General features: G+C 41.3%; 1 protein-coding gene across 4 annotated transcripts in view; it reads left to right on the forward strand.

The window, feature by feature from the left end:
- The first annotated feature begins 2,743 nt into the window (after nucleotides 1-2,743).
- Nucleotides 2,744-14,108, forward strand: part of KIF2A (kinesin family member 2A) — a 67,314-nt gene continuing 55,949 nt past the window's right edge. For 2 of the 4 annotated variants that reach the window (XM_045494317.1, XM_045494318.1), the window contains exon 1: nucleotides 2,744-3,130. In XM_045494317.1, the coding sequence (XP_045350273.1) occupies nucleotides 3,067-3,130 (64 nt within the window). In that variant the 5' untranslated portion in view covers nucleotides 2,744-3,066. The remainder of the gene's footprint in view (nucleotides 3,131-14,108) is intronic. The other 2 variants (XM_045494304.1, XM_045494310.1) reach the window with 1 other exon arrangement.

A 14,108-nucleotide genomic window follows, 5' to 3' on the forward strand; every position in this document is an offset into this window, starting at 1 on the left:
GTTTAATTATAATTTAAATCTGAGTAAATTCAGGGGAATGAGAATCACTGACAACCAAAAAGTCTACAAGAAAGTTTCGGGCAAAAGTGGACAGCACCAAAATCAAAGACAGTTTCTGCCAACACTACCTGTTTTCTCCATTTGATCCTACATCCGCAAACTGTGGAAATAACTGAGTATAGATGCAGATATTGAACGGGACATTTCAAGTAAGATGTAATCAAATACGGATAATCTAAGCTAAAACTGGAGCCAAGTTGTGCCTCTGCTCTTCCAACAAAGGAGCAGGTAACTGGCTAAGGTGAGTGCTGGCTGCCACCTCAAAACTCACTAGTTTAAGAGCCTCTTTCTTAGAATAATCTCTTAAGGTGTGTGTACTAATGACCCCAAGGCAGAGAAATTTTTAAAAGAAATCCAAGCATAATAAGGAGATTGCTTTCACTGGACTTTTTAAAAAAAAGTTTATCAACTCGGGTAGAATAGGTCAACAGCAGCCACTCCTGTTAGGTTATGACTTGACAGAAATGATTATTGAGCAAGTTACTCTGCCAGTTAAGGTAGGAGGGACTGGAGTGGGTAAAAGAGTATAGACAGATCTATCAAGCTCTTGCTCTCCTGCCAAATGTGAAGTGATGAAGGTGAGAGCCGATGCCAACTGTGTTCAATTTTATATCACTGGACATAACATTCTAATTAGTGACTTGAGGATCATAGTAGAGTAGTGGTTTATTTTTTATAGGATGGTCTTACTATGTGTTTTTTTAAACTTGTATTGTACTTTATAAATGTCAAAGCACTGTCATGTTTTGTGATTTTATTTGACCATCACGAAAACGTTCTGCAGTTGAGAAAATACTTTTCCAGGTTGTTCTAAGAGGTAACAGATTCAGAGCAGTTTAACAAGTCAACTTATTGAAACAATGTCAGTGTCTACCATGTGCCAGTTACTGTTCTCATTAGGGTTATATATTTTGCTTATGCCTGAGCCAGAGTCAGAATTCTTGATCTAGGATGTTTATGGAAACGTAGCTATGTTGCATTTATTGATGACTGTTCTTTAGGAGGCTACTTTCACACAAAGCCCAAGATGCAAGTCTTGGTAAATACATATGCTGGGATGTACCAAAAAACATAAGCCTTTTGGATATGACCTACAAAGTAAAAGTTTTTATATTCAACATGTGGCATGTCTCATACATTTTTTTTTTTTATGAAGCAGGATGATGTACCTATTTTTAAAATACCTTTGTATATGGATTAAAGGTTTAGACTTCTTAGTTACATAACCCACAGGGTACAAGGTATGTGTCAGCAACCATGATAAAACATATTTTATGAAGCAATTTTAAATTTAAAAGCTGGATAGCTTGATTCCTTTGCATTCTGTAAAGCATTTGCAAGCAAATAAATAGGTGTTTTACACCTCAGTCATTGAGACATCAGAGAATGAGTTCTACTAGACAGAACCCAAAGAGTTCAGATACCACTCTTAAGATTATTTAAAACAAAGAACAAAAAACAACCAAATCTTGATTTCGTCAGCTTATTTTGAAAGAGGTCCTGAAGTGAGATATACAGTAATGCCATTTTTGGAATGTTAAAGCAGATATTATTTTCTAAGTTGTCTACCCAGTATTATTATTTTTTCATAGAAATTACTCCTACTTTAAAATGAAATTAAGAAACTTTAGGGTCTATTTAACCTGATTATTTACATTGGTTGAAAATTCTAGGTATGTGCATATATGCACATAGGCACTTAACATACATATTCAGCTTCCAGTTAAAAAAGTTTTAAACTGTATATTTTGTTATTATTACAGAGAGATTAACAATGACTTGAGAAAGTAAGGCAAGTGTGTTTTCCTCCATAACACGTCCCAACACTAGACGCTAAAGTCACAGGTTGGAGGTTTGTACGCGGTGCTGCAAACAATTTCTTTATCCCAGGTCCACAGAGCCTTCGTGCTCTCCCAGGGTGGGGAGTCTTACTCTTCACATGTTGATGTGGTCAGACTAGTCAAGTGACTCTGCAGAAAAGGCACATTCCTTAGTCAACCTTCTGTGTCTGCCCTCTGTCCTTGAATTATAGTTATTGGCTTTATTGACCAGAGCAAATAAAGTCTTGAATCCTACCCACAGCAGAGACTGGACACCTGCTTCAGATGCACCATAAGGGAAATAGTCAAGGAGGCTGGGTTTATTTTTGAACGGCGATGAGCTAGCTTATAAGGCAAGGCCATGAAGAAGCGGATCTTCATTCTGATTTAGGGTGGGTGACACCGCAAAGGTTTTTCTTCCCCTTTACCATAACTAGATGGGAAACCTTACTTGGGCCAGCCACCTCTACGTGGCCATACAGATGACACTCAGATGATACACTTACGCCCGTGCTGTCAATGGCCGGTCCCTAAATTCACATCCCTCAGCCCTACAATACACTCAGAAAGCTCAGAAACCACAGGGCCCTTAATTCATTCCGGCCACGGGGCCAAGTCATGGAAGCCAGAGAGACAGGAAGGCACTAGCACACGGGTTCCCGCCTCTTCCAGGCCGCGCGCCGAAATCAAACTCGATCCTGGCTCTTCGGAGATCGCGCCGCGCGCGCTCCGCTTCCAGGGCCGGCCAAGCCAAGGCCGACGCCCTCCCACCCGGCCGCAAAGCTGCGCTGGGGGCGCCTGGAGGCAGCAGGGAAAGGCTGGCCAAGGAGGAAGAGACGCGGGAGGCGTGCTCTGCGCAGGCGCGCGGCGCCCCGCCTCCCCAGCGTCGGCTCCTGGGCGGGCGGCGCGGGCCCTCCCACTCTCCCCCGCGCCGCCTGACGGCCCCGGCCCTCGCTTCACCCCGACGCCCCGGCGTGCGCGTCCTCCCGCCGGCCTGCAGGCCCGGGGCCTCCGCCTGCTTCCCCGCCGCTGCTCCTCGCGGCCCCGTCTCGCGTTCACGCTGTCGCCCGGGCCGGCGCGGCCGCGGGCAACCGCTCCCCCTCCCACACCTACCCCGCCCCCTCCCCGCCTTTTCCGCCCTCCCGTCCCCCTCCCTCGGCCCGCCGCCGCTGCTCCAGATGAGGTGATGGCAACGGCCAACTTCGGCAAGATACAGATCGGGATTTACGTGGAGATCAAGCGGAGCGATGGTGAGCCTCGCCGCCGCCCCTGCCGGTCGGGCCCCGCATTCGAGCGTTCACGGAGGGGACGCGGGGTCGGCCGCCTCATTGATTGCTCCGCCGGGCTGTGGGGGCGGGAAGGCGGCGGCCGCGGCGCTTTTGTGTGTGGCGTGTGTGCGAGTGAGGCCGGCGTGGGGTCCGCCCCGGGTGCCGCTGCAGTGCGGGGGGCGGGGAGGGGTTGCCGGCAAAGGGCCTGGGTGTCGCGGGCCCATCTGTGGGGTTCGAGCGGGTGAGGCGGAGGGTCCCGGGACTGGCCGGGGGTGGGGGGGTGCGACGCTCTTCGCGCGATCTCCATCCTCCCCGGGGACTCCAGCCCGGGGGGCCGGGGCCAACGGGCTTCTGTAGGGAGGACCCAGCCTCGCGTTTCACCCGGGCCTTTTCATTTTCCGGCAGTATCTCTGAGGGGGTTGGGGGTGGGGAGAGCGTGGAGACCATTGGTTTCAGGATTTAGAGAACCGATTACCGGTCCGAGGCGGGTGGGGAAAGGCCAGCCCCGAAGCTGGGCAGGCTTCTTCGGCTTTCGCTTCTCGAGCATGCCTTTCATTTTTTTGCTAGTCCTTTCCTTGGAAGAAGGATGCCGAGAACGTCGTGCTCGGCCATGAATATGGGGGGGGGGGGGGGAGCAGTGGGAAGTGGTGTTCGATGAGCTTCTCAGAGGTGATGAGACTGAAAGGGAAGGAGAGGGATGAGCCTAAGCTCTGCGATGCATTACTGAGAGGGTGGGGGTGGGCCACCGGATGTTGATATTTTCACACTCTCTAGAGAGGTAGCCAAGAGGAAAGTGTTAGATGAGGTGAACATACATGCCTAATTCAAAAGAAAAAAAAAATCCTTGGGCTTATGTATCTCTCTATAGGTTCTAATTGGAAAAAATGTTTTATGTCATTGGCTTGGGGTGTGGAGTGAGGTGCCAGCCAGGCTTGGAAATAATTTATATTGTAAAGGAGAAAAACACGCATGGAGAGAGAAGTAGAATTTTCTTTCAGTGCGAATATTGAAAGGAGCTAGAGATGTGTAATGGAGATGTGTGGTGTTCTTGACTCTATTTCCCTTTTGCTCATAAACCTTTATGGCTTATTATTCTCTAGTCTAGCCAATAGTAAGGTTGCTCTCACATTCACCCTCTCTTGGTTTCTACCAAGTTTGACCAAGTTATGTGAAGCTAGACTGACTTTGCTGTTACTTTGTGTGATATATTGGTAGGCCCAATATAGCTAATGGGTTTTTTTCCCTCCTACTTGAGATAATTTGCCTTAACAACCAGAAGCATCATAACTCTGTATGTGAAAAGGTAAATTACACCGCTTAGAGCTTTAGAAGTTACCAGTAACACTAGTGGGAAGGCGATGTATCCTTTATTTGGGTTGGGCTTTCTTTGTATTTTCTTTTCAAATAACTGTCCTTTAACAGTGCTGTTACTGTCGTTTCTTTTTTAGAATGAATGAGGGTGCACTGTATTACAACAAAAGTAGGATTTGCATATTATTTAAAATTGGAGGGTGCAGTAAAATGTGTAAAGTTCTTTATATTCTAACCCTCTGTGATTGTAGGTGTTACTACAAAATATATATTTAAAAAGGGTCATATGGCATTCCAAAGCTTTGTATTTTTATTTTTAAAATTTTTTTTGTTTAAAAGTTTGACTGGAAACAATTTTGGTTCTTGTAGGGTTCGAGGATAGAGACTTTTACTAATCTTTCAACATTTACCTTTTGCATTTACCTGAAACCCAGACATGTATAAGAGCTTTGTGTTTATGTAAGTGTTAATAATCTAAAGTCACATTTCAAAGCAGTTTCCCCATGAGGTCACAACGGAAATCATCGCAATGTGTATTATCCCAACCTATAGTCATTTATGCTCATCACATGCAAGATGGAATTGGAGGAAGGTAAAATTAGACAACTGGAAGGGAATAGCCATTTGCATTGGATGGTGGTATTTCACAGAAGGCATATCTGGGAGACTCCCTGTATGTTTTCCTTTTTCACTTTAAAGAAGCTGTTTTGTTTCCTCCCACTTATATAGCACATCTCTATAAAACACTAGTGGTTATTGTAACAAAAATAAACTTTGTAGTTGGATGAGCACTAATGTAATGCCTGAGACCATGGAAATCACATGAGTGAAGAAGGGCTGTTGCAGACTGCAGTTAACTGGTAACTTGATGTTCTGCATGCTTCGTGATGGTGATCCTTGCCCTTATTTCAGAGCATGCTTCTCCAATAAGTGATGCTCATATATAAATAAAACATATATTCTGAGGGCCAACAGGTAAACTAAAACAGATTCATTCTTATCTTTCAAGACCCTGCTCAAAACTAATCCCAGTAAGTCTTCACTGATTGCTAAAGCCAGATGGGGAGTTAGTCCCTGGATAGTCAGCCTCTGAATTCCTAAGTCATTCTGTATCACTCATGAGGCAGCATATTTCCTAAGTATTAATGTTTGGATATATTTCTTTTAATACTGTGTTTTCAGACTACACTGGAGACCAGGTGCTGTAGAGAATCCAGTTGAGGGATGGCAGGCTACTCACATCCATGTCAAGCAAAGTCAGGTGTTACTGGATTAGAATACTTACTAATAGTCTCTTCAATTCCCTGAATTTATCTGTGGATCTCCTCTATGTGCCTAGCAAAGGTTCTTGTATATAGTTTTTGAGTGGATCATTCGTTACTGGATTTCTGGTTTTCAAACATTATATAAGTTAACTGTTTGGGTGAAATCTTACCTGGAAGTGAAACCCTTCCATCGAGGCTCTTCCTTTGCTACCACATCCCTATTCTGCTCCCCTCCCCCAACTCTGTTCAGGCCTCTTAATTCAACATCCCCAGAATTGACTGCAATTGAGTGATGTACTAAAGCTAATTTGACATTTCTGGTATTTTAAGTTAAAAATGACAGAAGTTAGGTGTACTGAGATTGATCCCCACCACAGGAGATAACCTGGTAAGAAATTAGACTAATTTTTGGAAATAGGATATTCATGTGTAATCTGTTTTTTTTGTATGTGGCTTTCAGTTATCCTCTGATTCGATTCCTTTCTCGAATCCAGTGACTCTAAAACTGTAGGTTTTAATTATGCTGTTAAAATATCTCTTATCTCTTTGACAGTAGCTGTGATTATCCTTTGAGGACTAGGGCAGAAACGAGAAATGTTTTGAATATTTGGAAGCTGCAACTATGAAGGGATTGTTCTCTGGGGGTCCCTTAGTCACAGCATTGATGTATTTGATCTGAAGAGAAAGATCAACCTGAAAGATCCTTAAAGTTAATGTAGTTACCACTTTTATAAATATGGAAGCAGAGTCCCAAGTCACCACAAGTGACTTGTCTAGCTATATTCATACAACTTATAGTGGCAGCCAGGAACCTGTCTTGCATAGCATAGAAACCAGACTATCTGTCAAGAACTGAGAACTGTGACAGTTAAGGGAGAATTCAGTTATTTAGGAACCATACACAGCTTTCTGCAGCCCAATAAGGATATGTAGGAAATTGCTTCTCAGTCATAGGAAAAGCACTAGGGAGCGGTGTTAAGCCCAGTTGGAATGATCTGGTAAAAAGTGATGATGGTATAGTAAATAGAAAGTCACAAAGATGAAACATATTCCTATGTCTTAATTAAATGTTAAGGAAAAGAATGCTTTAATTAAGCATCTGAAATCATGAAATTAAAGATTTCAGAGAATTTGTTGGGAATCATGGAGTTTAGGGCAGGCACTCTTTATTTAGGAAAGATTTTAAATGGCCTAATTCTTGCTATCTACTTTGCCACATTTATTCTTCTGCTAGTTCATCTTTACATGTCATTATATAGACTTTTGGAGAATGGACTGTGTGAAGGTAGGTAATGAAGATGAACAACACAGCAATATGGTTGTTCTTTAGGTACAATTTTGTGGCTCTGTGGAGTGGGTGGAATGGGGGAATTTGCGGATTAATAGTTTCCTTTTACATGGTAATTAGCATGATAATGGTTCCATATATGTGTCTGTTAGGCCTTCATAGTTTTCCAAACAGGTTATCTAATTGGATCTTCACTAGAAACCCTATGATGTAATAAGCAGTGTGGAAGCTGGTAGATTTATCATTTTATAGGCATAGAATCTAAGGTTTTTTTTGTTTTTTTTTTTTTTTTTTTTTTTTTTTTTTGGCCAAGATCACATGTTAATTGATTAGGGACTTAGCCTGAACCAAACCCTCGGTTCTTTCACTCCTGCTTTTCTTTTTAGTGGGACAGATGTTTTTGGATAATGGTAGGAAGTTGTATACTTTGTACTTTGGTGGGTTTTTTTTTTTTTTTTTTTTGAGATGTTAAAAGCCCCTGTAGTAAGTAAAATTTTTTCTACTATTACCAGAGAGGCTCAGAAAACTTACATTGAATTAAACTTTCCGAATTGGTGAGATCAGATTGAATTCTGATATTTTATTGACTATAAGGATGAAAATTCATCACTCTAAGGCTTTAAAATCCCTTTCAGTAGTTAGTCACTTGTTGCTTCCAGAATTACTACAGAATCCCAGGTTCATTGCTTAGTCACTTGGTTCTTATGACAAAAATTTTGGGACCCCGGGGAAAACTTATGTGTCAACTTGTTTTATATGTTATACTTTTTTTAAAGTCTAGAAAATAGCAAAGAGTCGGTTAAGCGTTTGTCTTGTTTCACTGGGGAAGGAGGCGTGAGTGGAAAATCCAGAGTGGGGTTCCTTGAGAGATCATCCAGACCCATTCTTCCTAGGCACAAGTGTACTTGTCATTAATATTAAGTTACTTTGTTTTTTTAATATTTTTTAATGCTTACTTATTTTTGAGAGAGAGAAAGACAGAGGACAAGTTGGGGAGGAACAGAGAGAGAGGGAGACACAGACTCCACAAAGCAGGCCCCAGGCTCCCAGCTGTCAGCACAGAGCCTGATGCGGGGCTCAAACCCACAAACTGTGAGATCATGACCTGAGTCGAAGTCAGATGCCCAATCGACTGAGCCACCCAGACACCCCTATATTACGTTAATCTTTTGCAAAGCTTAATTCTTGGATTCAGCCATCTATTTTGCTTTTAACACCTCTGCCCTGTAACCTAAAATAATCTTTTAAGGAGTTTGTTTTGAGATCATTCTTCTGAGTTTAAGAATAGATACAATTCTTAAGCCTTGAGTACAATTAATTTTCACTCTTCTGGTCCAGCTGTGGAGTAAATATAGGTTATAGGTTATAGGTTACCCTCCTATCACATACTACCTCTTTTGATTAAAGTAATAAAAATGGTATTATAGTGCCTAAGTGAAAATAGAAGTTAGAACCTCACCATGTTAAACAATCAAGCTCTTGATTACATGCAGTGGCTACTGTGTCATGTACTTATATGGAGAGTTAAATAAATTCAAGTTCATGGTCATTGGGATTTGTCTTTAAAAAGCTCCTCCAGGGGTGCCTGGTGGCTCAGTCAGTTAAACGTCCAACTTTGGCTCAGGTCATGATCTCATGGTTTGTGGGTTTGAGGCCTGCGTCTAGTTCTGTGCTGACAGCTCTGAGCCTGGAGCTTGCTTCAGATCTTGTGTCTTCCGCTCTGTCCCTCCCCGCTTCGCTCTCAGTCTCTGTGTGTCTCTCTCAAAAATACACATTAAAAAAAAAACAAAACAAAAACAAAACCTCCTCAAAATACAATATCGTTTCATTGTTGGTTAACCTTAGGTTAACTTTTTGTAACTGGGAGTAAAATGAGTGGGGAGGTGTCCCTTTTTAAAGTTGTGCTTATAAATCTAGTCCTTGGGCTCTCTCAGTTTTGTGCTACTTGTTTTTCTCATTATCCGCTACAACCAAGCTTGTAGTTCAGGTGGGCATTTACTAGAGTGTGAGAATGTTTCAGTATATAGACTGTGAGTGATTATGTCATATCACAAAACAGTGTGTCTCATAGTTTTCTCTTTTCCTACTGATTTATCAAATACATTTTTATTAATAGCTCATTATGTATCAGGTATTCTGATAGGTGTTGGAGATACAAAAAATACACAGTTCCTGCCTTCAAAAACAGTAAATAAATGATTGATGTATGGTGTGATTAGGACTGATAGAAGTATGCTGTTCTGTGTGTACATTATTACCACTTCCCTTTTTAGGTTTAGGCTCTTTATTTGGACTCTGAGTTATGAGTCTGGTGGAAAATAGATGTCATATATGTTATCCCTTACACCTCCTCTGTGCAAGACTAATATCCATTATCCCTTAATGGTGTGCTTTCCTGGTAAGTTCATATTGATCCTCAGAATTCTTCTTAATAAAGTTCTACCAGTCTTGGTAGCTCCTGTCACTTTATTGAAATTGGCATTATTTGTCATTACTGGCCTATTTTCTGTTCTCTAATACCCATCTGAGTTTTAACTTTATGACTTTTTACTTTTGTTTTGATATCTAAAGGAATAAGATTTATTCAGTTTTAAATTTCTGGTGGAGGAGCCACTGATTTTGGAATTCTGGGTTGGGGTGCTTATAAACACAGAGATTAGGGAACAAGAGCATGAAAACTGATGGAGCAGCTGCTAGTGCTTATATGTAATTTGGAAGTAACCTCCCTACACAGTGTGGCCAGGGGACTATGAGAATCAGATACCTCCCTGAGCTGTGTATTTTACTTAATTTCAGTGACTTACTTCTCCAGATTTTTTATTGGTTTTGCTATTAATTTTAACCAGATTTCACTTACATAAAAATTTTTAAAGGAACAACAGGATCAGCTGAGTGACTACACTGTACAAAGACTCCTTTTTGATTATAACTCTCATTCAGCGGCTATCAGTGTCATCCAGATACCTTGTATCTTCCATACTGCCATGTGAATTCTGTTTGTTTCTTAAAAATTGAATCCAGGTGTCACTTTTGATATCTGAAGGGTTTTAACATTTGCACCCTTTATAAAGTCAGTTGCTTTCCTAAATGTGTTAATATCCAGTATCTTGCTTGATTTTTATGACAGCCCTGCAAGGCAGATAGTATTTTACCCATTTTATTGAAGAGGAACTCTATGCCCAGAGTGTATAAATTACTGGGAAGTGTTTAAGGCTTATGAAGGGCAATTTCATATATTTATACTATATACATTGGTCAGGACAATGTGGTAAGGGTATTTTAGTGGGGTGGGATGTGATAGATTTACATATATTTAACCCATTGGATAAATGTGGTTGTGGGAGCTGTTTCTAAACTGGGTAGACTCTGCATAGTGGTGTCACAACCTTGGCTACTCACAGAATTCACCTTGGGACATTGAAATTAAAAACAGCCAAACATAAAAAACAAACCCCCACCCATCACCACCATTATCCTGGCCCTTTGCATAGAGATTCTGTTTTAATTGGTTTGATATGGAGCCTGAGAATCAGTATTTTACTTTAAAACACCTCATATGTTGATGAAACTTAACTTCACACATACAGGTGATTTCAGTGTGCACCCAGGGTTGTGATCTGTTATTTTAGCAAAAGTAGCATTTCCTAATGATGATCTGACAAAATTTCATGGAGAGTGAAGTTTAAATGGTGGGAAGAAGATGACCAGTAGATTGCCATGGGGAGAAGGAGGCATTCCGGGCATGTAATGTGCAGCATGTGAGAAGTCCTGAGCTGGAAGTGGAGGGCTGTGAGGTAAAGGCATTTAAAACAGGCAGAAGGGAGGGTGATAGATGAGGAAAATAAGGAAGGACAAGTAATCTGGGGCACTTTATTAAAGACTTGGAAACAAAGGTAAGGTAATGCTTCTTGGAATTAATTTCTAGGACACTCGGAAACTATGGTAGGACTTAATCTCCTAAGAGCCGTAATAGGAGTTAGCTTGTGATTAGTGATAGATTAGAGGTAGAGTAATACTGAAAATGAGAGCTAGCAAGGATAAGATTGCATCATTCTAGGAGGGTGAGCATTGATTAAGGAACAGATGAAATCTAGCAGCCTGCAAAAAGAATTGATGTTATATGGTGGTATATCACTTGTGCTGAGTAAAGAACATATGTGTTGAAAGGAATGGACTTAACATTTGGAAAGTCTGAGTGTAGGTTATAAAATCTCTTCAGTTCTGTTTAATCAAGCTAATCCTATTCATGAATATTTTGTAGAGGACTGTAGAGCCTGTGTACAATTTAATTTCAAAGAGAGCATCCAAATCAGTCTGTTTATAGTTTTTGCAGCTAGTATCTTTAAAATGAGTCTAAGGTATGAGTCACTTCCAATAAATGTTTATATGTAGAGCAGGAATTTACTTAAGCTATAACTAACTGCTTTGCCTACTTAAGAAGACTCAGTTATAGTATATTAGTCAAAACCCTCTTAGAATTCCTGGAAGGGAATGGGAAGGAAAAACAACACTTAAAGGATCTGGCTTCGGCTCTTTAATGGATGAAGGGTTTTGATTCTCGAAAGGCAGCTGCTCTCCTTTACTTTTCCTTTGCTCTTATTTTTGCCCTATTTTTTTCTGCTCTGGCTTTTGCCTTACTTTTCATCCTCGATATTCTGAATGTCATTTCAGCATTTAGAATCTCTTAACTGCGGGGTGCTTGGGTGGCTCAGTCAGTTGAGCGTCTCACTTAGAATCAGGTCATGATCTCAGGGTTTGTGATTTCAAGCCCCACATGGGGCTCTCTGCTGTCAGCATGGAGCCTGCTTCGGATCCTCTGTTCCCTCTCTCTTTGTCCCTCCCCCTCTCATTCACTCTGTCCCTCCCTCCCTTCCTCAAATAAAATAAACATGAAAAAAAAAAATCTCTTAACTGCTATTGCAGTTTAGGACTTAAAGAGAAATAACTGAGGGATAAATCGGGCCTGTTGGATTTTTAGGGCAGTGGAATCATTCTCTGTGATACTATAATGGTAGATACATGTTATACATTGGTCAAAACCCACAGAACACATGACACCAAGAACAAACCGTAATATAAAATTACGAACTTTGAGTATTATTGATGTGTTGGCATAGGTTCATCCATTGTAACAAGTGTACCCAGTGTGGGCTGTTGATGATTTGGGAGGGTGTGGGTATGTGGGAACAGGGGTACATGGAGAATCTGTACCTTTCTGCTCAATTTTGCTATCACCCTAAAACTGCTCTAAAAAATGTTAAGAATGAGGGTCAACCCTTTAGGGTTGCATTTAAGGTTAACTTTTGCTTTTTATTTTTGTTACACTTCATCTGTTGGCCAATGTGAGAGATTGATGGTTTGCTAACACAATTTTTAAAATGAGCTGTAGTGCAGTGGGAGAATTCAGATATGCTTGACCCATGGACATTGTGAGTTTAAGTTCAAATGCTGTGACAAATGTCCAAGCAGTGTGTCTAGAGCTAGAGCTTCATTCTTGAGGGGAGCCAGGGTTGAACTTAAATAATTTAAACAGCTGTTCTATTTATAAAATAGGGAATTCCTCTTGTAGGATAAATACATGAGGTCTAATGTCTCATCTCATGGAAAGTGAGTTGGAGTGCAAACAGCATTAAACTTTTGAGCGGGGAAAGGTTATTATTTTAGTTTACTATGGATTAAAGAGAAACGGATATAGTGACTTACCTATACATGAGTTTTAGGAATGGAGAGCAAATTAGAGGCCCTAGTTAGTGAGGTTAAGTTTTAAGAATTTAATCACAGACAACTCTGATAAAATACTGCTCTTGGTCAAAACGTGCTGATATTTTTACATTAAGGAAATTAACTTGTCTAGGGTCATACATAGGGATGCCCGGGTGGCTCAGTTAGTTAAGCGTCTGACTCAATCTCGGCTCAGGTCATGATCTTGCACTTAGTAAGTTTGAGTCCCACATCAGGCTCTGTGCTGATGGTGTGGAGCCTGCTTGGCATTCTGTCTCTCCTTCTCTCTGCCCCTCCCTCGCTCGTGCGTGCGCACATGCTTGCGCGTATGCTTGCAGTCTCTCTCTCTCTCTCCCAAAATAAATAAACATAAAAAAGGAATAAGGTCATACATAAAGTAAGTAGCAAATAGGAGATTAGAGCATAGGTCGTCTGCCTCTAAAGTCCTCTACGCTAATTCTGTAAGAGTTCTTTGTGTACTATGGATGTTCCAGGCATTGGAAGCCATTAATTTAAAAATGCTTTCAGGGGCGCCTGGGTGGCGCAGTCGGTTGAGCGTCCGACTTCAGCCAGGTCACGATCTCGCGGTCCGTGAGTTCGAGCCCCGCGTCGGGCTCTGGGCTGATGGCTCGGAGCCTGGAGCCTGTTTCCGATTCTGTGTCTCCCTCTCTCTCTGCCCCTCCCCCGTTCATGCTCTGTCTCTTTCTGTCCCAAAAATAAAAAAAAAAATAAAATAAAAAAAAAATAAAAATGCTTTCATTTTTCTGTGGTGTAGATTGCCTTCAGGTGTTTTTTATTAATCCATCTGGCATCTGCTGCATGACCATTTGTGTTCCTTCATCTGATGCCTTTGAGGGAATAGAAATAGGACTTCTCCCTAGTAAAGACTACTGTGTCAGTTACAGCCAACCGTTAAATCGCTGTTGCTCTCAGTGCAGGTGCTCGGTGGTTTTATGATTTTTTTTTGAAAACGAAATTTTGGCTTTTGCCAGACTCTTTGCCATTGTATGAGTTTCAGCCGTCCTTGTTCTCATGAGTTTCAGAATTTTAGACAAGAGCATGTACTTCATTTGAAAGAATGTTTCTTATTAGATGAGCAGCTATATTGTCAGGAAAATACAAGAGATTATAGCAACTTGCTAGGAGTCTGTTGGCATAATTGATGGATTTGGGGGCTTGTCTAGGTTCAGTGATCTTTATTTTTTATAAAAAATTGTTGTTTGAAATTGTTTTTGGGGTAATGTATGGGTTGACTTTTTACATTTTCCACTCCCTGCCACCCAAAACTGATATTGAGAGTTGGTTACAACATGACCCTAAATATGGGTATTTTCTTGGTTTGATTTTTGGGATATACCTTTTTTTGAGGAGGGTA

Source organism: Leopardus geoffroyi, chromosome A1, assembly GCF_018350155.1.
Source record: "Leopardus geoffroyi isolate Oge1 chromosome A1, O.geoffroyi_Oge1_pat1.0, whole genome shotgun sequence".
NCBI lineage: Eukaryota > Metazoa > Chordata > Mammalia > Carnivora > Felidae > Leopardus > Leopardus geoffroyi.